General features: G+C 43.5%; 1 protein-coding gene across 2 annotated transcripts in view; it reads right to left on the bottom strand.

The window, feature by feature from the left end:
• Positions 1–24,986, bottom strand: part of UBE2H (ubiquitin conjugating enzyme E2 H) — a 67,569-nt gene extending 42,583 nt beyond the window's left edge. For both annotated transcript variants that reach the window (XR_008443333.1, XM_054014701.1), the window contains exon 1: positions 24,693–24,986. Coding sequence is in view for 1 of the 2 variants with exons in the window: in XM_054014701.1 (XP_053870676.1) it covers positions 24,693–24,745 (53 nt within the window). In the remaining variant the exon portion in view is untranslated. The remainder of the gene's footprint in view (positions 1–24,692) is intronic.
• Positions 24,987–25,373: the final 387 nt, after the last annotated feature.

Consider the following 25,373-nt stretch of genomic DNA (forward strand, 5'->3'; position numbering starts at 1 on the left):
TTTTGCAAGTCATCTTTAAATTTCCATTCTAGACAAATTCCCCAAGATCTAGGCTGAAAAATTAAGATTGACAGGTTTTTCCCTGCATCTAATGACTCACGGCCTCCAGTTTTCAGCATTTTGTTTCTTGAAACCAAATCAAAGAACTTTTTGACACTTGCCAAGTATTCTGAGCCCTAACTAGCACAACTCCTGACCTACCCACTTAGTCATCTGCTCTGTACCAATCCATAGAGGTGGTGGAAGGATCTACCAGAACATTGCTAAGGTGACTTGATGTACCAACAACAATGAGAAGAACAGGAGTACTTGTGGCACCTTAGAGACTAACAAATTTATTAGAGCATAAGCTTTCGTGGACTACAGCCCACTTCTTCGGATGCATAGTGGGCTGTAGTCCACGAAAGCTTATGCTCTAATAAATTTGTTAGTCTCTATGGTGCCACAAGTACTCCTGTTCTTTTTGCGGATACAGACTAACACGGCTGCTACTCTGAAACCTGTCAAAAACAATGAGGTGGTTTTTTTTTGGGGGGGGGGGGGAGGTTGGTTTACTAGTAGACTTCCAACTTTATTTTGGCAGATGTACTAGTAAATAGGATTTAAACTTAAATCCGGAACGCATAGTAATTTAAGGTAGAAACAAATAAAAGACAGTAAGGACTGCAGTCCATCAGCGGCCACCTCCCACTACAATGACAGAAGTGTGTACAATATGCCCATTTGATCCCTGCTCAATGCTAAAAGGAAAAGACCCCAATTCCTCCCACACATAGCTCCTGCCAACATGACAGAATGAAAGTTCCTTCTGACTCCATGTTTAAGGATGGCTTCATCCTAAAAGCAAGATAACTATTATAGCAAGGTTTATCACTGCTATCTAGTTATTTATTTTCTTCAACTCTGTGGATTGTACCATGATCTCTTGGAGCAGGGAAAGTCAAATGCCAGTCAGTGGATACTGCAGCTCTAATACATAGTAACCTAAATTAGTTTTTTGTTTAAGCATCTACACATTCTCCTGTTAGAAACCTTAATCAATAGTTCACTCTAAAAAGATTCACACACCACTTATATTCATAGATTCCAAGGCCACAAGGGACCACTGTGATCATCTAGTGAAGTCTGACCTCCTGTATACCACAGGCCATAGAACTTCCAAAATTCCTGTTTGAACAAGGACAGATTTTTTAAAAAGCACAACAATTGCCAGTGATGACACAACTCATATCTACTTTAACAAGGCATCGGCTATGAAAGGAGAAGTGACATTATTTATATATATAAAGAATTGTGTTTCAGTTTCAAGGGAGAATCATTTCCATATGTACATTTCCTTCCATACAGTATCCGTTTCATGGAAGGTGGGTGGGGGGTGGAGGGTTTGGAGACAACTGAACAGAACTGGGCATGTCCATTAAATAATATATGAGCAAAGCAACAGAGATCTAGCAAACATTCCTATATTCTATTGCCAAGCCAGGAAAGGAGGATCACCGAGATCAGGAGTGAAGGGTGAAGTTTAATCATAAATTGTTCCTCTTTCCATTGGACAAGGTCCCTGCGTTGAGCACTTCTACGCCAGACTTCAGCCTAATTAGTTTGGAAATCAGGCAAGGATGGTTTTATTGAGACTACGGCTCATTCTGAACTATAGACTAATCCTTCCATATGCACCTTTTGAATGACAACCTTAAAATGGGAAATATCATCCCAAGAGTGAAGCACAGAGCAACCAGAACCCCTGTCATAGGGTTATCAGCCAAACAGGTAAGTATGATTACACTATGGAAGTGAACAGGTATCAAACATGACCCTGTTGGTGTGGCTAGGGTCTTCTCAAGGAAGGATCTCTTCTCTTCTCAAACTCTCTCCCATCTGGCATTCTTTGAGGAGCTGGTTTGGGAGTCATAACTGATTTTCATTTGACCCATTTGTGTTACAGCAGTGGTCTCCAACCTTTTTACGCCCTTTTTAATTTAAGGGCAATCCAGGATCTACCCCGCTTCTTCCCTGAGGCCCCGCCTCACTCACTCCATTCCCCCTCTCTGTTGCTCGCTCTCCCACACCCTCGCTCACTTTCACTGGCTGGGGTAGGGATTCAGGTGCAGGCTCTGGGCTGGGGCCAAGAGGTTTACAGTGTGGGAGGGGGCTCTGGGCTGAGCCTGGGGTACAAGTTCTGGGAGGGAGTTGGGGTGCAGGAGGGGGCTCTGGGCTGGGGCAGAGTGTTGGCGTGGCAGGAGAGGGTATGGGGTGCTGGCTCTGGGAGTAGGCAAAAACATTTGAACTTATTATGGGACATACCAGAGCTATAGTTTTGCTAAATCTAGTCAACGTTTGCAAAAAGGGTCACCAGTTCAGTTTTTTGGTCAGACAGATGTGTGTGTGTGTGTGTGGTTTTTCTGTTTCAGAACAAAAGCATCTCTCTAAGCAACAGACTGGAAACAATTTTTAGACTGCCTAAGACACACATTTCTAAAATGTGACCTCTTTCTGCCAGGAGGTTTTTCAAATTCTACTAGAGTCCATTAATGTGTTCTCTGCCCTAAGTAACCTACACAACCATTTAGGAATTGTGATCAAGCCTAACCACCTAAACTATGACAACAGCTGAACAAGAGCTGAGATTAATACAATTTAGCGTACATTTGTTCTTGGATTGTAAACTCTTTGGGGCAAGGATAATCTGTCTACACAACTAATCCACAGCACTACATAAACAACTAACAGTTGAGCTATGACCAGAAGTCAGGGAACAATGGGAATTTCCCCCAGTGGAAAACCCTACCCAAAAAAGTCATTTTGACTAGTATTTCTCCATAGAAAGTTTTGGGATTTCGACAAAGTCAAAATTTTTGGCTGAAAAATGAAAGTCTGTCAGGAAAGTTGAACAAATACTTTGTTTCAAGTAGAGATAATCTGAATAAAATAGTTCAGTTTGTTGAACGAAATCAAAACCTTGCATTTCAGGGTAGTGAGGCATTAAATTGCATCCACCTATGTTGCCTCATGGGAGTTGCAGTTCAGGTGTCTCATGCTCCCATTCTTCCCTATGAGCCAGGCTCCCTGGTTACACAATCTCCCAAGACGCATCACAACCTGCCCTCTTCATGACTTGTGGTGCATCATGGGAGAGACAAGGAAGCTCTGCTTCAGAAATGCATTACTGCTCTATGTAAGATGTAACTTACGTCAATGAGCAGCAGTAATACAAAACCATATCTGTGCACTTTCCATATAAAACAGATAGGGACCTTGCTATTGTCAAGCAGACTTCTTGGAGTCTCTGGCCCATCTCGGTGTGAGGATAGGATATGGTCTGCATGTGTTTGTGCTGCAACAAAATGCTTCACTGCTTGATTCAGAATTCCTGGATGTGCTAGCCAAAGCCCAGACCCTGATTTATCAGCCTCACACGGAAGCAACTTCGTAACAAAAATCTTTAAGAACCCATTAGATTTTTTTCTCTAGCATGATTGTAGGAGATGGAAGACAACAAATTGCATTACAAAGAATTAAGTCAGCGATTAAAAAACGTTCCCTTGGCCTTAAGTAACCTGTTGAAAAGTCAGTGCCTGGTTGAAATGAGCTTTTCCCCTTGTGGCCATTAATGCCAAATTTGAAGTAATGCATGACGCACTACAAGAAATACGGATGTTAGTTTCAGGGTGGATCATATTCCAGACACCTGCTCATTTCAGTTCCTTTCGAGTCACTTTGGTTGAACTACATTCTTTCAAAGCAAATTTGTTTCTGCTTTTCCTTGAATTTCTAAGACCATACTCAGTTAATTTTTTGTCTAAATGAGCAAAACTGCACCCCATTTTAACTGGTTCACTGACTGGTAATAAAGAGGAAAATTATAACAAACACTGGTTTGGGGAGGTCTGTCTCTTCTCCCCGCTGCCAACACCCATGGCTTATACAGGTGACTAACAAAGTAATTTGTTAATTGGCAAAGTGCCTATTTGATGTAGCAACTACACAGTAACTAAGAGCATTTATGAACTTTATGTTCAGGGTTTAAGAGAAGACTACATCCCTCCCCTGATATTTACAGTATCTTGCAAAAAGATTTTTTTATATTAATTTAGACTCTTTTTTGCTTCTTTATAGTGTATAAAGAAGTCCTGAAAGGCTTAAGAGATTTTCCTGCTTGCTTTTTAGCTTAAAAATGTCAGAAATGAAAAGTATGGTCTTTCCCTTGGTACTGTTGAAGGACATCTTGGGATGTCAGATGTTTATTGGAAAACTCCAGTTGAGATTTGAGAGTTTCCAATCTTTAACAAAGATGTCCTTTCTTCAAAGCATGCATTTGGCATCAAAGCTAAACAGGTGTTTCACAAAACTTCAAATAACGTCCCCAACACATTTAATTGCTCATCTTACAGCCTCTTACGTCACAATATTGTAAGCTCTCTCCAGTCACCAGAGACTTCCTCAGTAGACAACACATGAATTTCTAAACAGAAACAGAACGAGGAAACAAACAGATTTGGGGGTAAGCAGGTATCAGGCCTTCTTTATACATCAGAGATGCAAGAGGACACAAGCCCAATTTTTCTTCTTTTTGGTCACCTTTAACCCGAAACCTGATAAGAGTTCTGAAGAGCTATATGATTTTATAATCCAACAAGTGACTGTATTTTGTTTTTGCTTTAAAAATTATACATAAGTTTGCTTCGTACCCTTTGCAGATAGACATCTCAGTTTTTAAAACCAAGCAAATGCAGACACTTATTACAAACAAACTGCTTGTCTGCTATCATTCTATACAGTAACTATAACCCACCACTGCAACATATTCAATACCTTTCCAATAGACATTCTTAAATTGCTTTCGAGATGGGAAGTCTCAGCTGCTGGTAGCTGTAGACAGACAAGACTCACAAGATAAGAGTTTTTGCCCTTGCCTCATTTCCTCAATCAACTCAACCATCAGTTTTTAAGGATTTAATTTATAAGGACGCTTCTCATTCAGATTTCTGGTTTGTTACACCAACATCTGGTTTGAAAACTTAGGTCAAAAGTCAGAATGGCTTCCGTTTTACATATCACTCCTGAGCAAACACTAATAGATGCAAGTTTTCAGGGTCACACACATGGTAGTTACATATCATTTCCTATCCACGGAGCTAAATATGTACCCAAGAAAGCTATGCCATGTTTTCAGCTAATAGTTCAACCACCTGCAAGAAAAGAGTTCACTTGTTTATTCTCCCATGAGGTTTTAGTAACTCAGTCTGATCCTTTGACTATTTTTTCCATTAGCTATTCATCTCTTATCCAATCCATGTTGACAGATTTAGTTGCAAAGAGTTAAATATCAGGATACCTGCTAAAGGCAAGTGTTTAAAAAAAAAAAAAACACCTAACCAGCCTTTTGGGAAAATAAAATTAAAACAAATCCAGAGGGGTTGAACACTACAAGGCTTTTCCTAAAGAGGTTTTCATTATGACAAAAGGTCCACTGCTGTGTTCAAGAGGTAGTGATTTTAAACAAATGCTGACTCAGTCTCAAAGTCTAGAAGTGTGACTTCTTCAGTAACAATGGTCCCTACATTAGCTTACTACTGCAACAGAAAGACGAGCGTCAGATTAAAATAATGTTGCCAAAGAAGAAAGCTAAAAAGTATTTTGGACTTTGTTTTTACAAGTTAATATGCCAGTGCAGAAGTTTCACAAATCATTAACAATGCCTAGTCAAATCTAAACATTCACAGCATTGTCCAATGCGTTCCAGTATGTAGTGTGTCCTAGCACCAGAACGAAAGCAGTACTGTGAGTAGTCAACCTCTAATTCACACAATGGCATTTTACTTGCCGAGTAGATCATCACAAGCCAATAATTAAAACAGCTGCATCCAGAACAAAGTCAGCAACATGTTCTGTGTATGGCATAAACACTGCAGCTTTCCCTTTAGCCTTGACACAGCCTCCACAAATGATACTAACAGCAAGGCAGAGACTCCCTTTAAAAACTAAACTTGGCACGATGGAGTCAGCACACTGCCACGTGGGCAGTGGATGAGGAAAGCTAAAGATATGTAGTATATCACATCATTCAATATGATCGTCAACCATTAGTGAAGCAGTACTGAGCGTTCTGAAAGGGAATCCCATAACCTCATTTGGTTGTTTGCTGCTGAAAGACATCACACATTGGGCCTTGTGAATGAACTGAGGGGGGATAAATTGATGACAGTCTTGAGACTGCCATGGAGAAAGTTTCAGGAGTTCACCGTAGCTGGACAAGTTATTGGAATAAGAATATTAATGATACCTTCCAACTGAGGATCTTAACGTGCTTTACAAATATTGATTAATTAAGCTTCAACTCTATTAGGCAGGAAGTATCACTGTCAAAAGTGGGGAAACAGGGAGAAAGGACAGAAGCCAGGCCCTCTTGACTCCCAATCCTATGCTTCAGCTACCAGACCTTGTTCCTGGTATGTCAGGTCAGGCTTTTCCTCCTTCTCCTCCCTCCCAATCCCCTAGTGAGAGACATATAATTTGTCTGAAGATAAGAGTTCTAGCGATTTTTATAAATTAACAATTGAAATGCATGTCCACACATTTCCAATAGCCAGAGGGAAAGAGTTCACCCTAAGGTTTCCCGAAGGGCAACAATAGGCTATATTTCTGTTCTATACATCAAAAGAACAGCCTCAGTGTAATAACTTACCTTTGTAACTAAATTTTGCATACATCAAGGTAATCTAATCTGTGCTATCAACTGTAATGCCAACGTAAAGGAATTTCATTGCTTGGACCCCCAGGTACTCTGTTTGAGCTTTGTACTCTATTAACTCTTTCGGAGGATGAGGAAAAGAAATACTGCTTAATTACAATTAGCTGATGAACAATGATAGGAAGAGTATACCTTGACATTTTATCTTTGGGTCAATACTAGACCAGGGACAAATGACACCATTGTAATTGCTCTGAAATCTAATTAGAGTGAATTTAAATCTTCGACAGCAGGGGGTCTCAAACTGTGGGTCGGGACCCCAAAATGGGTCACGATACCAAGGTTGGTGTTAGACTTGCTGGGGCCTAGGGCCAAGGCCGAAGCCAAAGCCCAAGCCCCACCACTCAAGGGGAAGGAGGGCTAAGGTTACATGCCCCGTGCCCAGGGCATAAGCCCTTGCGTTTCGACCTTGCCCCCCTCCGCCGCCCGGGGTGGAAGGGGGTTCGGGCTTCGGTCCACGCTCCTTGAGTTGTGTAGTAATTTGTTGTCTGAAGGGGGATCACGGTACAATGAAGTTTGAGAACCGCTGTTCTACAGCACAGTTGCCTTCATAGTAAGTGGCTTCCTATCAATGAGTTTGAATTTCTCTACCTTCAGAGGTAAACTGAAAGCACAAATTTACACGACAGCATCAAAGTAAGAGACCTACTGCTGAACTTACACCAGATGCTATGAATTACAGGTGACCTCAGAGATTGGTGGTAATTTCAAAGACAAGCATTTGTCACAGCCTTCAGTAATAAATCAAAATTATAAACAAACCTGACACCTTCAACAATCTTTGATTACAGAATATCTACTAATCAAGTACAGAAACTTAACCATTGTGCTGCTGCAAATAAACAAAATACCTCCAACATTCAACTAAGTTTAAACAGGAAGTAGCTATTAAGCCAGTGCACTCCCCCCCCCCCCATTCAAAGTTGTTTCAATTTCCTAATCGTAAAATAGTTAAGGAATAGAGTTGATCAAACATTCCAAACCACATGATCCAGAAGCACATTTGCATTTACTGAAATCTTTCGTTCAGCTTTCCTACCTATACATCTCTCCATTAAAGCCGTCAGGATGGTAGATAGGTGAGGGAAAAAAAGAAAGAATTAGAAAGCAGGGAGGCAGAAATCCATTTCTCCTTAAAACGATTTCACATATTAATAAGAAAATAATGGTTTTCCCCAATTTCCCTGAAGTGAGAAAGAAATGTTTCCACAAATAACCCGAAGGTTTCAAAAAGGGTGCAAGGAGTTCCCTTTCTGGCCTCTGCAGAGATTGCCAACAAATAGCCTGCGATTTAGAAACTGGACAGATCAACTCATTTCATAAGACACCAGGCCCCTCTCAGTCACTACTAACCTGGGCTGGATTCAAGCCAGTAATTAAAGAGATGGAAAATGTCATTATTAGTAATTCACTGAACCATTCAGCCCCCACCCATTTTGTATAAAGTGTTATTTTAGTGCTTTTACAAACATAGTCCAGGGTGTGTTAATATGCAACAAACTTGCACTATGTGGAAATCAAGAAGTACTTGAAGTCTCTCACATCTCAGTGAGTCCCATGCATACGCAAGCTGTTGTCTTACACACGCAAATATTAGACCAGCCCTGGCCAAAAAAAATTAGAAATGGGGGCCTGGAGAGCTGAGGGACTGGAATATGGAGCCTCACACCTCTAGCTTGTCTATTTGACTTTAGCCCAGATCAGTAGTGAGCTCTTTACTAACTGATAGTTCTGTGGATTATGTGGAAGAAATTGGTGGATCTCATTCAGAGTGTCTATATTCCATATTTACCATACCAGTTGGTGAACCTGTCAGTAGTCTCAGAAGGTAGCAAGAATTGAAGAGAGCATGGACACTGGTAACCAGCGTATGCCTAGATAGCACCCCTCTGAGTCAGCAATGCAAACTTCTCTATCATCATTTCCATCCTATACCTAGCCTGTGGATAAAGACGACTTCATTCTCCATGGCACCTTACATGAACACCAAATTAAGTGTGTGTATAGGCGGGAAGTTGGCTAAAAGCTACAAAGCCATAACGGCCCAAATATGCAGGCCTATTACTGTATTGCCTGGGTCAGACTGTGCTCTGGCACCACACCACCTTGTTGCCTTCCACCTTGGAGGAGATCATCTCTACAAGAAGTTCCAAGCAGCAAGAAGACAAACCTTTAATATGCTGGCATCAAAGCCCTGGACTGGTGACCATCTTATGTGCAACTGCCTGGCCACAGACTCCCAATGATTATTACCATCCATGGTGGCAGGTGCTTGGTACCACAGCAGTTTGAAACAGAACTTACTATCTACTGGTGATTATGCTGAGGCTTCTACAGATCACAAACTTTATGCAGAACTCTAGAGGATGCAAGATAGGGACACTTAGAAAATGGACACTTTGTGGGACTAATGAACTGCACCTCTGGTAGTAACAGCTGAGAAGTCAATGTCTTGGGAAGCCTGTAGAGTTACATGGGAGAATTTGGAACCACTGTTAAGACACTTACAATATGTATATTTTGACAAAATGTTTTTGAATACAAATACAAAAGCCTGAGAACCCTGACTATTCCCTAAATATACTGGGAAGAATCCTTGCACATATAGGACATTTAGATTTGTGAAAGGAAATTTCAACCTTCCAGTGAAGGCGTAAGTCTTGTTTAAGCAGTTTATGGAGAGTTACCACCTGTACCTTTAACTGTTGGGGAGTAACAATGTAGAGATGCAAATAAGGACTGTTTAAAGGTCTGACCCAACCAGACTGTCCTCAGACATCACTGTTACTCAAGTGAGTAACCCCAACTGACAGGACCAAGGCCTCAAGTCAGTTTCTAGAAAGACCCCCTCATTCTGCCCCCCCACCCCTCTCGAGAGGAACACTGATAAATTTTGTATTCAGTTATGTTACTTGTGACATCATCTAAAGAGCCCAGTCTCAAATTGTCTGGTCTTCCATGACATCTCCACAATGTAGCGTAAAGAAGTGTGGTGGTTGTCGTGTGTATATTTAGTGCCATGAGTGAATAATAATAAGATCCAATAGGTCTTGCTTAACTCTGAATTTTCCTCTTTGATTTCCTCCAAAGTGCCAGGGTAAACTGACAAAAATACTCTTTCCCTCCCAGGCAGATCAACTGACATTTGAAGAACTGACACAATGCAGTTTAAGGGGCAGATTTTCAGGCAATATAAACCAGTGTAGCTCCAATGAAATCAAAGGAACTACGCTGATTTTCAACAGCTGAGGATTTGGCCCCAAGTCTTGATCTGTTTTCTGCGAAACCTGATCTGGACAAATCTGAGAAAGCAGCCCAGATGTTAAATACAAATTGACTCATTTATGTAACACTGGGTTATTGTTATAATCTAGAACCGTCTGTTTTCAATCTTGACATGAGTTAGGCCATCAATATTTGTCTCCCAAAAACTCACTTTTACACTCTAAAAAAGTAGCATGAGCTAAATGAGAAAGATGGTCAAACTACATGACTTAATTGTTCCTTCTGGCCTTGAAATCTAGGAGACTGAACATGAAATGCTTAAATTTAGTTAAAGTATCTTATTTCCTCGAAAGGAGATGTCTGCATTTATATGTTGAAGGTTTTAAATGGGGAAATATGGTTCCTCTTTTTTGAATGTGAGGATCAAAAACATCGATTTCCTTTCCTATAACTAATCACTGCAATTTTACATCTTGTCAATAAACATGTAAAAATTCTCAATGTCCCTGTTGAGAAAAATTAAATATCAACAAATTAGTGATACAAATAGGGTTTCTAGTTTAAGTGATTACTTTAAGAAATACACCCTCATGTTTCAGTCTCATATTTAAGCACAACCCTAGTTTGTGGGCATTTTTCCAGCCATTGCTGGTGCTGCTGCTCTCAATTTATGCCCAGAGCATTGCACTCACTCTATGTATAGTAGGGCTTAAATATTTACCGTTAAGTCTCTCACTGCTTACCCCACCAAACACAGCAAATGTTTAAACTCATAATCAGAGGATTTAGGTATGAAGATATCAATATGGCCAACTCCAAGCACTAGAGAACCACAAATCAGGCCCTCAACATTTATTTTTAAATAAAAGCTGAGATTCTCACATACTCCCATGACTCCAAGAGCTGCGGCTTTAAGAAAACAAAACAAAAAACACAACACTAAATATTGTGGCAACCATAATAAAAATCATAATGGCTGGCAAAACTAAGCCATAAACATGAATTTAACGTTCTATAAAAAGTCAGATAATAAGAAACCTGACATCCTTTTAGCGATTAAAATACTGAACTCAATTCTGTTCAACAAAAAATTAGTAATAAGAAATGTAAGCATCTGATTCTTATTTTGAGCCATGTGCCTGCTTTGTGAATGAAGCAACCCAAGAATGGTACCATTGTCAAAAGTTTAGTTTCAAATTAATTATTCTTCATAAAAAACAGCACTTCTACAGAGAAACACTAGACCAGAGGTGGGCAAACTACAGTCCGCAGGACCGTCCTGCCTGGCCCCCGAACTCCTGGCCTGGGAGGCTCGCCCCTGGCCCCTCCCCTGGTGTCCTCCCTCCCCTGCAGCCTCAGCTCACTCCGTCACTGGCGCAATGCTCTGGGCGGCGGGGCTGTGAGGTCCTGGGGCAGCGCAGCTGCAGAGCCCGGCCTGACCCGGTGCGCTGAGCTGCGTGGTGGCAGCGGCGTGGCCTGGCTCCAGCCGGGCAGCGCAGCTGTAGCGCCACCAGTGCTCCAGGCAGCGCGGTAAGGGGGCAGGGAGCAGGGGGGGTTGGATAGAGGGCGGGGGAGTTTGGGATGGTGGTCAGGGGGCAGGGGTGTGGATAGGGGCCAGGGGGAACAGGAGATTGAATGGGGACAGGGGTCCCGGGGGAGGCAGTCAGGAAGGGGGGTTGGATGGGGTAGCAGGGGTTCCGGGGGCAGTCAGGGGACGGGGAGAAGGGGTGGTTTGACAGGGGTTCCGGGGGGGCCATCAGGAATGAGAGGAGGGGTTGGATGGGGCAGCAGGAGTCCGGGGGCAGTCAGGGAACAGGGGTGTGTGGATGGGGCAAGGGTCCCAGGGGGCCATCAGGGAACGGGGGGGCAGATAGGAGGTGGGGGCCAGGCCACAACCCTCTCCACTGCTTTGAAACTTCTCCTATCTTGAGCAGTGAGGAAAGACCAACTTTACTTGTTTGATATAGTTGCTACTACAATAGAGACTGAGCTAGTACTCCTCTCTCCTCAAATACCTTTCCTTTCAAGGAGCCCAGGGAAAGTACTTGGACACTGGTGCTAAATTACAAGGATCTGATCTCCACTATCCTAACTTTTCAACTGAAGAGACCACCAAATCTAAATGCCACGTTCTTCATTTTGGATCCACGTTCATCTCATCACTGTCACACATGGGCTTTCTGTAACTAACTGTGGTAGTTATTGAAATCAGAAGGACTAACCTAAGTTTTCTATGATGTCAGGCGTGTTAAATTTATTAATGCCACATCATTTCTAGCTTCCTTTTGTTTTCACAGCATCCCTTATTTCAGAGGTGACACATTGGCATGTTGAAAACTACAGCCTAAAAGACAAAAGTGTGATATGTTTTAAACAGAGTTCAGGACTAAGCCAATACAACTATGCTGAGTCACATCAGTGTGGATTTGACATTTTCCAAGATGCAAAGAGATTAATTTTTTTTTTGGAGTTTTTACTCTTCCTTTATTTAATTTACAATACTGGCATTTGATTTAAGGGATTAGGAAGGATGAATATGCCACTCAGACCTTAGTGAGTGCTCACCTGTAATACATTGTCCTTCCCTTTCAACTGTGCAACTACTGTAAGCCAAACACAAAATAACTTTATGCAAATTGACTAAGTATAGTAGCAAAACCCATGCAAAACTATTCCTAGGTACCACTGATATGGATGTATCACTCTCCCAGGGCAGTAGCACAGCATGGAAGCTGCCAAGGTATTGTAAGGTTTAATACTTGCATTACTGCTACATGTAACCAATACCCAGCAGCACATGTTGGTTTTTGGTAGGGCTAGCTTTAAAGATTTTGGGAATGTCAGCAAGATTATTTCTCTTCTCTGCCCTTGTGTCTCAAACTTAACCTGTTTCATTTGACCTTAGTCCCCCACGCTCACACACTTAATTTAAAAAGGGGGAGGGAAACATTTGGGCCTCCACCAGCCTCCTCTGATACAGAAGCACAAGTTGTCCCAGGCACAGTTGCCAATACTTGAGATTCCATACAAACACCCCAGAAGCGTTTCCCAAACAAGCTGGAAGCAACTAGGACATTCAGGGGAGTTTTAAATTAGTCTTGCAACAGTTAATTAATGCTGGTTACTCACGATTCAGTAGATGCCTCAAAGTGCTCAAAATTACAAATCTCAGCCCTCCTCCCAGCAGCCCAGGGACCACAAGCAGCCAAGGTCTGTACAGCCCTACCCCTTGCTGCTGTTTCCCTGCATTTCTTCCTACTTATCTAGCTTCCCTCTCTTTCTGGGTTTGCCAGCCCAAGCTCCCTCCTCCAGGGAGTGATTGTAGACTACTTCCTTGCAGCCTTTTGCTGCCCATAGCTCCTGGGCTTTATACAGGCCCCTCCTGTTTGTGCCCAGCTGGGCCCATTTCCAATTAGTGGCCTGCTCTTTGTCTCTTTCAGGTGCAGCTTGGGCAGTTAGTTTGCCTGGCCAGCCACTTAAACTCCTCCAGGCCTTGTGTGGGGTGGGCACCCCATCACACTCCCTCCCTATCATCCCTATTCTGTCGTCTTGTTCTCTTTGAAAACCTAGAATCCCATTTCCTTGTGTTTGTCCCCATTCTCCATCATTCGCTTCCTTGCTCGCTCGTGTTTTTCTTCCCCTTTGCTCTCCCCTTCTGTCCCATTCTTCTTGCTCTTCCCACCTTTTCCCCTCCCCCCTTACTATCAGTGTTCTTTGCAATGCCCTATCTTGAGATCCTCCCTATCTTGCCTCCTTTCTCCTTCCCTGCTCCCTAAAGGGTGCTATTACTATCCATCTAGGGTCTTACACTGTGCCCGTCACAACGGTATCCAAGCACTGTGGCTTTGAAGGATGGAGAGTAGGTCCACACTTCCTCCGTGTAAGGTGCTATCAGCTGAACCAGCTCCTACACCATTGAAGGAGGCCAGAGTGGGAGCTCAAAGGAGCCACCTCAGTTGCAGCAGCCTGCTAGGAGGGAGCGTACAGTATCTTAGTGCTGTCACAAGAAACCCAAGCAGCCAAGAACTGGCAAGCTCCCCACCAAACCAGGAACCAACAGCTATGAGCTCCAAGGCTAGCTAGCTCTAGGTGGCTGTAAATGAATGAAATTTATAAAAGATACCAGCAATCTGCTTATGTTACGCTCTCTACAGCAAAGAGGACTAGAGACTATTTAAAAGAGTAGCCAACGCCTACAGGGACCCACTACTGCAGATCCCAAAGGCTGGTCTTCATTTTTGAACCTAGACAACAAAATAGCACATTTTAAACAAAAAACCCCAACCTGTTTTTTAAAAGAGATCTTTCAATTTAAGTTGTTCACACAGCAGAAGTCAAAGTTACTCAAGCCTTTTGTGGTTCAGCATCGCTGAGCAAGGAAACCCCATTAGCAAGGAACATACGTGAACAGAAGTGAGATAACAGATTCAGCGGAGTGTAGACAGGGCCTTGTAGCTCTTCGACTAATAACTAAACTAGAGCCTCAAAGTTTCAGTCTTTATTCACTGCACAGTTTAAAAATAGAACTTCTCAGCTCTGCAGACGGCCTTGTTTAAGATCAGAAATGCTCTAAATCTCAGTCAAGTCTTTGCAGACAATACATTGCAGATGATCTAGGTTCATTATCCATAGTTATTCCATGGCAAACCAGTGGATTTGTTGATGACATTCTCTCATGTTTCCAGGCTTTTTCCTTAACAGTTTTAGGGCACATGATTTTGCCACTGTGAGGACAGACGAAGCAACACTTAGTCTCCTAAGACGCCAAAGAGCTTATGTTAATATTTTATAAATCATTTCAATTTTGCCTCTATATTAATCCACTGCACAGAAGGTAAACCAAGGACATCCAGAATTAATATTTCAGATACTTTGCAACTTTTAGATCCTCCTTTATACAGAAAAGTCTAGAATTCTCTTCTGGACTGGAGCAGCCAAGAACCATCATAGGAACTGCCATTCTGGATCAGATCGGGTCCAGTGGATGCAACATCCTGTCCTCCAACACTGGAGTACCAGCTGTTTTAGAGGAAGGTGCAAGAAACCTGGCAGTAAGCGGGTATGAGAGAATATGCCCCTGGAAAGCTCCTCTCCTACCCTCCATTAGTTAGAAGTCAGCTCATGGCCTGAATAGGGATGGGTCTCCCTTCCAGAACGCTTAAGGTATATCCCACAGCCAGTGTTCCCTCTAATTTTTCCCACCCATGTGGGGTTGAATTGTGTTACGTGCACCAATATGGAAGTGACGTGACACACCTGAGCTCCATATTGGTGCACAGAAAATTCATGTGGTGGGGTGGCACTAAGGGGTTTGGAGTGCGGGAGGGGGCTCAGGCCTGGGGCAGCAGAGGGTTGAGGTGCGGGGGGGGGCACACAGCTCAGGGGGGCTGTGGATGAGGGGTTTGGGTGCAATGGGGCTCACTGGTGCTACAGTGGGAAGAGAGGACTCCCCACCCCCTCCAGCTCTCTGTCCCTGCAGCAGCACCTGGGCTGGGGGGGGGGGGGGGACAGGCGCCTCTCCCCCAACCGCAGCAGGTCTGGGAGGAGGGGCACCTGTCCCCCCAGCTGGGGTTGGACTGGGGAGAGCGCCGTGGCAGGTTCAGGGTTTCGGGAGAGCTAGCAGGGCACACGCTAGGACTCTAAAAATAGCTGTATAGACATCGCTTTGAACTTGCAGTTCAGATCGGAGCTCTAGGGAGCAGGGGGTGGGCTTCGGAGCCCGAGCAGCAACTTCTACACAGCACGTGCCCTGCTAGCCCAAATCTTAGCCTCAATGGTATCTTGTGGCAGCAAGTTCTACAGATGGTGTGTTGTGTGAAAAAGTATTTTTTTAATCAGTTTTAAATTTAACGTATTTCCATTTGACCGTTCCCTTGTTATATTATGAGACGGGATGAATAGCAGTGTCCAATCTGCTCCCCAACACCACTCATTATTATGTATACCGTCTCTCTAATATAACCAGTCTATCAGAGCTCCACAAATAATTGACTAGAAACAACCAGCTGTTATACCAACGTTATCTTGCAGTCAAGAAGGCAATGATTTGCAAATTTGTAACTTAGATTCCAGGTCTCACCCTCAACACGTATTATGAATGTTCAAGGCCACATATAAAACACACTGGAATTTAGGAATAATGTTAAGTAAATTTTGCAGTGAATTGTCATTAGCAAGGAAAGTGCTTAAACAAAAGGGAGCTCATAGATCTAGCACCAAAGTAGACAGGGCCTTGAAACACTTGCAGAGGCTGAACTGGTAGCTTCTAGACCAATAACTTAACTAAAGCCTCACACCTCAGACTTTCACAGAGAATGGAAAGCCTCTAAAAAGCAGTTACTATCAATGAATTTTACTTAATTTTACTAACAAGATGCTAGCCAAAATTTGATATAAAAATGTACACCTCTACCCCAATATAACGCTGTCCTCGGGAGCCAAAAAAATCTTACCACATTATAGGTGAAACCGCGTTATATCGAAATTGCTTTGATCCGCCAGAGAGCGCAGCCCAGCCCCCCCGGAGCGCTGCTTTACCACATTATATCCGAATTCGTGTTATATCGGGTCACGTTATATCGGGGTAGAGGTGTAGTTGCTGACGTCACAGAAAGAACCCAAATTTGCAGACTCAAATTTTCATAGGTATTACAGAATGTTTTAGAATGATCAATATAATAATTAACGATTTGTATTAATACAGTAATGGAACTTATTTTTACACCCATACTCTTCCTCTTATTTTAAAGGATCCCACTGCACTTTAATTAGAGCGAGTACATGCCACTGAAATGCAGCCACTTCTGGAGTGGGAGAGCAACACTCATCATTACAGAATAAAGAATATAATTTAAACGGCTACACTAGAAGTCCCTTCAAAGTGATTAAATAGAAATTGAAGTCAGAGATGTTACTTTCTGTATTTTACTACATACCTTTCATGTGTGTAAAACGTGCCCTGTAATCTATAGTTATAGTAGATCTGTCAGTCAACATGGCAATTATAATGATACTGCTGACAAAGATGCTTCCATTCAGCAATGGGTGAGACATGGTATCCCAAACCAAAAACAACAGTGTGTGAAGAGCATCATTAACCTGGTCTCTTTCTGGAGACTAAGTCAACTTGTTATTCCAGGCGTTCATATTGCTATGGAGAACAAGGCAAGTGATTTAAGGTCATTAGAATGTCAAGACCACCATGAGAAATAGTGCCTGGAAAGCAGCAGCAGTTACAACACGAATGGGAACAGAGGGCCTGAAGGCCGCACAAACATAGATATCTCCTTCCCGACACTGCATGCAATCCCCTCTTCAGTTCCAGGCACCTCATTACCAGAAAAATATTGCTAAATATAACACTTAGGTATATAAATAAAAGTGATCAGAATGCTACAGAGATTGATTTGTGGGGAATCTCTATGGACAGTTTGGCTTAGTGATGAATAACCTGGGGGTGGGGAAAATTACAGCCTAATAGTATTTGAAGTGTGTCAACATCAAGGACAGAGGAATTTTGGGTGCTGTAAGAGGGTAGAACAAGGAGAACCTTGATTAAATTAAAGAAGTGAAAATTTCAGACAAAAATAGACACTTCCTGACAGCAAGATCTATTAGACTATAGAATAGTCACCCAAGTGATGTAGAGCCATTACTTGGTACATTTTCTAGTGTTTTCTGCAGTTCAATTTCAAGTGTTCTGTAGGGATCAACAGGGTGTTGGCATGCAGACACACTGGATGACCTATTCGAACTAGAGACAGTAAGATCATATGATTCTTTAGTCATCCCTGCACTATTTGGTGGGGAGAAGCAAACAGCAATACCCTATGTATGTGGGCTATTCCAGAAACATATGGACAGAGGCCACTGAAAAATGTGTTGAAAGCAGGGGAGTTGAGCACACAAATAAGAGAAGGCAAATAATGAACTGCTAAATACCTATATATGTACCCACATATATAGCCTCATCTAACATTCAAAAATGTGTTATTCAGCAGTTACCTTTCATCTTTCTTGCCAGGAGCATGGGCAGAACTCCAGGAAAGAGGGGGAAAAACGCCTACTGAGTACTCAGAAATGTCTCTTACCATCTTCAAACTTACAGCTTAACAATGGCTATATCGGCATAATTCAGGATAGCTGTTTGGCCAGTAGAAAGTTCCATACTGTCCCCTGCCCCTATAGTTGTGGGGACTTTTCTACTTTTAATAGTAATCTGTTGTTTATATAGCCTGGTTATGGTGGTCAATTACATGGTTTAAAGGGCACAAAATAGCAACAGGTGCTAAGAATGACAAGTTATGTAGCAATTGTGAGTGATCATTCTATACCTCTGCAGTACTCATGTGTTCCCTTCCTGCTGTCCTGCTCACCTCTTAATTGTCTGCTGTTGCCCACTCCTGCTGCTTTAAAAAAAACCCAGATTGTAATGCTTGAGGATGTTACCCTACAAAGCTCAACTTGTATACTGATCTACATCTACTATAACGAACTGACTTTTTCCCTCTATTGGATGGAAATGAATCACAAGGCCTCATACTATGTTGTCGAGCAGAAATCCAGGTTACTATGACCTGATTTAGACTTAAAGTTTGGCAAGGTAATGTACCAACAGCACTCAAGAGCATTAACACCACTCCAACACCATTCTTCTGGGCACCTTTATAACAGTGCAGGAACACAAGATTCAAGGCTTCAATTTTATGAGTATGCCTTTCAGAAGATTTTGAGAGAGCATAGCTATTTTTGATTCTACAGTAGCACTGATAACAGAAAACAGTGTTCTGCAGTCCATTCTTTTACTTAGGACATTACAGCTAAGGTCTCAGAGGCAAATGGACACATAACCCCAAAGAATCCAGAGAGGAGACGGCAACGATTCAACAGGGGGCATCTTATGGCTACTCCTACATGTTGAAATTTACCAGAGTGAGAGTGATTCACAGCCATGACAGATGTAGGAGGTTATTTGCTTTCTGCCAAGAAATGGTTTTGAACACATTTTGGGGTTCTCATCATAGCAAGAGCTTCCCTTTTAAGAGTTAGTGACTATACTACAAAATCATCCACAACTGACTTTGAATCTTTACCAATTTACAGAAGAATGCCCTCACATTACATAAAAGCATTTTAACTGGTGTTAAAAGTAGGCCTTTCTAAACATGGCAATATGAGGAATAAAAATAAAGACAATTTTACAAAGCAAGCCACTTAGTTTTTCTAAAAAGCACACATGCATATTTTTACTGTTACTACCAAGTAACAGCTTCCAAGATTTGTTTAATCAGTAAGTGTTTAGTAAAGTATACTTTACTCAATTCTCGGCAATCTAATTCCAGTTTAGTTTTACCAAGAATTGCTTCTGAGAACCATAAACGTAATCCCCAAAAAGACTGCAATGGCATACAGTCCACTAAAACCATTGCTCGGAAACCAAGTAGCATGGTAGGCACGACTCAAATGCTGAAAAATCCACAAAGTCTTTGTTTTAAATAGGGTCAGATTAAAATGTCTCCTCTAGTTTTACAATCTAAAGTTTTAACCAAATTCATATTGTACAATGGTTATTGACATAAAACTATAATTATATTATTAAGCAGGTGCAGCACCCTTTCAGGTTTGTGTTGCAAGTCTAAGCTTCAATGACCTCTGCAATCAGACTGACAAGGCAACAATGGAACTTGGGGGAGGGAGGGGAATTCATTAGCTAGGGGAGGTAAATTCAGCTCTGAACCAAACAAGACGATACTCTTGAAGGTTGCCTTTAAGGCTGTGAGAATTTTTTGTCTTAGCAAAATGATACATGGGGTTAAGTTCTTAAAATGGCAGGTAGGAGAACATGAACTCAGATTGTGAATATGAGGCATACTGGTCACTGTTTAACTGAGATAAGTAACAATATCTTGTTTGCTACCACAGCCTAAGCTACTAGTGCCAAAAAAAAAAAAACCCACATATTCCTGAGCCCTAATTCTAAGGATTTTGTTTCCAAGTCTTCATCTGTTTGAAAAAGTATCATGACTTCTCCCATCCGTTCAGTCAATTAAAATGGAGACCAAAAGGTATAAAAACTTCCAAGACATTTTCAGGATTTACATTCTACCTTGTGAAAGTTTTAGCTTAAAATGAAATTTATCCTGAACATAAGCTGTTTTCTGTCCTCTGATTCAGCTAATCTAATAACTGATATAACCCAATATTACTGTCTTTTGCAATAACAAATCATTTATCAATACACAGGTAAATGGAGAAAGATCTTAGCACTTATTTTTCATTTTTAGCCTCAAATAATTTTGGAATAACTTTTAAATGATCTCATTCTAACAAAGTCATCCCTCTGTCAATTAGCGTAGCATATCTGTTCTTCACAAAGTTTCAGCAGTTTACAATTTTTGCTGCAGTAGCAGCCATTTGTGTCCCAATGGCCAAAAACCCGAAGATTCACCAAGCTAAATGTGGCTGTATTTATAATTCCTTTCATGGACACTGACATTCTTTTCTAACTTCAGCTCTGACACTTAAAAGTTTAGACAGTGTGATCAAGTCATAAGACGCTATAGATAAAAGGGAAATAAAGTAAAATTCTGAAAAATTGAGTTCAAATAGAGTCTGCAAATAAACTGCATTCATATGTACACTGCTATACTGGTGCAGAATAAACTCCCAACCTCAATACTATTGTAATCCTACCAGAATCACCTCCAAGAAATGTAATTGCAGGGCTCCAAAAATTACCCAGATTAACATTTCAGGGATACCCAATACCCGTTGTACTCATTTGCCTATATAAGAAATTTCCCCCACACACCAAAAAAAAAAAACCCCATTCCTCCGAAGATTGCCCTGTGCTTGTTTTCAAAGGCTTCCACTGGGCCTCCTTCTCTTTCCCCAGCCCCCACTCTCCAGTATATAAACACACACTTGTCACACACTCTATCAGCTGTTCGTGTTGCTCCGCCCAGGCCTCAGTTTCCGGGTAGTAACAGAGCAACCAATCGGCTGAGTTGCAAGCTCTGCCTGAGGCCTTTTGCCTGCAAACACTTTTCCAAAACAAGCAGTTCGTCATTTCACAGGGGGCACTGGCTCATCCAGGGCGAGGGGAGATTGCAACTGCCATGCAACAGGGGAGGGAGCAAGTCCCACAAGCCTCCAGGACACAGTGAGCTGCACAAGCTCCCCCCTCTACCTGGGGAAGTATGGGGGTGGAAGGGAGGGGGAAACTTATGCACATCCCTAGACTGATCATTAAAAAAAATTTAAAATTAAATGGTCACCAGTATCAGATCTCAAGTAATCTGAAAAAAGAAGAACAGGAGTACTTGTGGCACCTTAGAGACTAACAAATTTATTAGAGCATAAGCTTTCATGGACTACAGCCCACTTCTTCGGATGCAAGTAATCTGAGTAATTCCCTATATTCTGGGTATAAAACTTCCTTGAAAGTCATTCCCCAGTTGGGGGCACAGGAAGCTTCTGATCTTTTGTGCACAGCACTGCATGTAATAGAACAACTCTACTGGGTCTGATATTTAGGCAGTGAGGACACTCAAGAGAGGGGTGTGGGGAAGGAGACAATCAATCCAACAGGGTCAACATGCCATGCAAATCCCTGCTTCTAGGCTCTTTCCAGCGTTTAGAGAAGGGATCAGAAGAGAAACAATGAATGACTCAGTGTCAGAACATAATCATCCAGCTGATTATTAAACATCAGTTAAAAAAAACACTCCCCCTTGCAATTTAGAGAGAGCGAGCGAGCACAAGCAACCAACCTCTCCCGTTCTCTGGTCACAAAGAAACATCTACAAAAGGACATGGACGTGTTGGGATTGAAAATAGGAATAATAAAGAAGGACTCCACTCCTCTCCTAAACCTGTCAGAGCAGTAAAAGGCAGCAGACTTGTAACTTGCTCTCTAGTCCCTTCCTAGACAAGGTAGCTCTTGGCAGGCTGTAAATCTGTGCCATGATTATATACTAGACACATTAAAGAGAGGTTGAAACGGGAGATTGTAATGAAAATGGCAGCAAACAAAAAAAAATTCAAGCCACATTCAAGTACATTCCTTCAGTACAGTTCTCTCTCATTTACTCACCACCATAACCAGCTTCAATCCCCACCCCACCCGCACCCCTCAAACACACACTTATTTCAGATAATGTGCAGATCGGTTTACAGATAGGAGGATTACACAGAAAAATGAAGTGGCTCAGTAGTTTAGGATGAATCAGAGTGTAGGCCTAGAGATACGAAGGAAGGCCAGACAAACAAAAAGACTGGGGAAGGAGGAAGGTAGAGAAGAGAGTCATCTGACATACACAACTTCCTAACTTTGCTGTCCACAAGAAACAAACCGCTCTACCCTTCTGTCTCAAATACCAAGAACATTGGGGTAACAATAATAAAAGCTACAGTTTTTAAAAGCCTCTGGATTCTTTTGTCAGGGGAAAAGAGCAGGAGATTGAAAACTAATTGGAATTGAGAGGAATGTCAACCTATTTACTGCTCTTCATCTACCACCAAGCCATAATATACCAAAAAACTGCTCTTTGTCGCCTAAAATGCTGTAGTCATTCTAGATGTCAGCTACCAAGCAGGAAAAAAAAAAGTGGGGGAGAAAATGCATCCGGTCATAATGGGCCTCATCCACACTCCAGCACAGTCCTCTTCAAAAATTATGCACAATGAAGATTATTTCCACTAAACAGCTGGAGTTCTCAACCCTCCTCCTGGTGAAATTAACCATCAATTGAAATTTGCATTTGGGAGGGTATGACATGTTGTAACTCTAAACTCCAGAATAAAAATAGCACAGATTCTACCATGATCGGTAGTCATTTCCTATCTGTTATAAACAACATTCAAAATAAAGAAGCTTTGTATAAAAACATACACACAAAACATCATCAAGTTTTCTTTGGGTAAATTGTCCTCATGCCATAAACATTAGTGTTGTTGATTTCACCCCTTCTTTTCAAAAAGAAAACCAAATAAGTTTGTTTATCTCTGCCTCTAGCAACTAAATCAGATCTGTTTATCAACCCCCAACCTTCCTACCACAATCAAAAAAACAGATCCCTCAGCCCTAAATTCTCTTGGGGGAAAAAATATCTCTGAAAGCATTTCAGTTGGTTATGTCGATTCTCCCCACCACCACCACCTTGTAAACAAAACTATTAATAAAACAATTCTATAATCGAATTCCCAACGATATTTCAAAAGCCACCCACACTCCAGACAGCAAAAGAGAGGGATACACCATCCTATGAAGGGCGAGAATAAAAATACTGAGAAAAATAAAAATAGATCCATTAGGAAAGAAAAAAACCTACCCTAAACTGAAGTGTTACATAAACAAAACCTCTAGCAAGAAGGGGGATGGGGGGGGGGGGAAAGAGACTTTTCAATCGCACTGAAACCCCTTCTTCTCACTCCATGGCACCTTATTTTTAGTTCGTTGCAAACTAGGCTATCCCCTCCCCCCCCCAAAAAAAATTAAAAAAAATAAAACTGCCACAAATCCCTAGGCTGGCACCAGAAGCTTTGGGAACTGCAGGCTGAAACCATGGAGTAAATAATAATAAACATCACAAAAGGTTTTCTCTGGGCTGTGGCTATTAGACAAGGCCTCCCCGTTCTCTCAGCCCCACTCCTCATCACCCTAAGCTGTGGAACTACATTCCAGGGAAGGGGGCTGGGGAAAAGAGGGGAGCCATCTAGAAGTGGGGGGGATATTCCTTTGAAATACCCCTTCCGAGGCAGACTACCAGCTGTCATAATATCTGATGGGGGGGGGGTCTCTCCCTTACCCTGGGGGGAGTCACAATCCTAGGGGAAGGAAAAGGAGTTGCCCTAACTGGACTGAAGGATCCTGTCCCATTACCTCACTCCTTAAAGGTACTAATTTCCCCCCAGGATAAGTGGTTGGGGTAGCCTCTATCCCCCAGGCCGAGTCTCCGTGGTTTAAAAGGGCCTTCAGTCCTTCGGTTGGGGGATCTGGTGTTTGTGGGGGAGCTCAGGCTGGGAGAGAGATCTGGAGTCCCCAGGACTGGGGGAGAGGGATCTGCTTGTCTAGGAGGCCTCTCCTCAGCAGAGTAGGAAGGGTTGGTGTTTGGGAGGTGTTTGCAAGGGGGTCCCCCAGGAGTGGGGCTGGTCTAGGGGAGTTTCACCCTCTCCCCCCACAGATAGAGCTGGTTACACAAGGGCACTCTCTCTCCCCTTCACCATGGGAGATCAGAGGGACTGACCCTGGCAATCGTACACCACTGGGGGAGGGAGGATAAGGGGGTGTCACCCTCCACTAGGCTGAGGGTCTCTCCCCCAGGGTATTTTCCTCACTGGGGTCTCTCCCCCCCCCCCCCAGGAGGATGGGGACTCTCTCTCTCTCCTGCCCCCGGTGTCAAAAAGGGGAGGCCTTTCACCCCCTTCCTCCCTGTGGGTTCTCCCCCATACACACAGGGGGATGGGGGACGTCTCTCTCTCTCCTCCCCCACACATGAGACGGGAGAGGGTCTCTCTCTACCTCCCTCCCCCCCCACACTCATGAGATGGGAGAGAGTCTCTCTTTCTCCCCCCCCCCCCAGGAGGATGGGGGAGGGTCTCCCCCACACCCAGGGCAATATGGGGGAGTCTCCCCCCCCCCACAGAGGGACCGGGGGGGGGTCTCCCCTCCCCTCCACAGGGGCTGTAGGGGGTCTCCCCCGCGCGGGAAGGATACAGCTTGACCACGTCGGTGTCCATCCGCCTCTTGCCCGGGCTGGGGGAGGACATGGTGCCCCCGGCTGCCCGGCTCCTCCTCTCGGGCTGTCAGAGCCCCGGCTCCTCCGGGCGGGGGGGGACCCGGCAGGGGCGGCTCCCCGGGGGGGGGGGCGCCGGGCACCGACCCGCTGGCGAGCCCCCTCCTCCTGCTGCTGCTGCTGCGCCCTGCGGCTGGCGGGGCCTGGCCGCTCCTGCCTCCCCCCGCTCCGACTCGCTCTCCCCTCAGCCCCGAGCCCTGCTCCGCTCGCCTCTGCCGGAGAGCCTCTCTCTGGACCCCTGACGTCACCCACAGTGACCTCACCGCCCAGGCCCGCTCCCATTGGCGGGGCGGCGCGTGACGCAAGCGCGGACAGCGCGCCGCCCCCTCCCCGCGGACTGCTGGGAGTTGTAGTCTCCTCCCCCCTCCCCCGGGAGGAGGAGGCGCTTGAGCGCTGGGGTAAGGCGCTGTAGGCGAAGTGTGTGGCCCAGCCTTGGGGAGCAGCGAGTTAGAAGCAGTTTAGGGTTCTTAAGGCTGCTGGCTCGAGGCCTGTCCCTTGTAATAGAGCTGAGTACTTTCCCTGCAGCACCTGCTCTTGCAGGTGTTAAAGCCCCTGTTCCCCCTGCCGAAAATTGTAGGGTGAGACCCAGGTTTTCCCAGCAA

Source organism: Malaclemys terrapin, chromosome 1 (genome assembly GCF_027887155.1).
Source record: "Malaclemys terrapin pileata isolate rMalTer1 chromosome 1, rMalTer1.hap1, whole genome shotgun sequence".
Lineage (NCBI taxonomy): Eukaryota > Metazoa > Chordata > Testudines > Emydidae > Malaclemys > Malaclemys terrapin.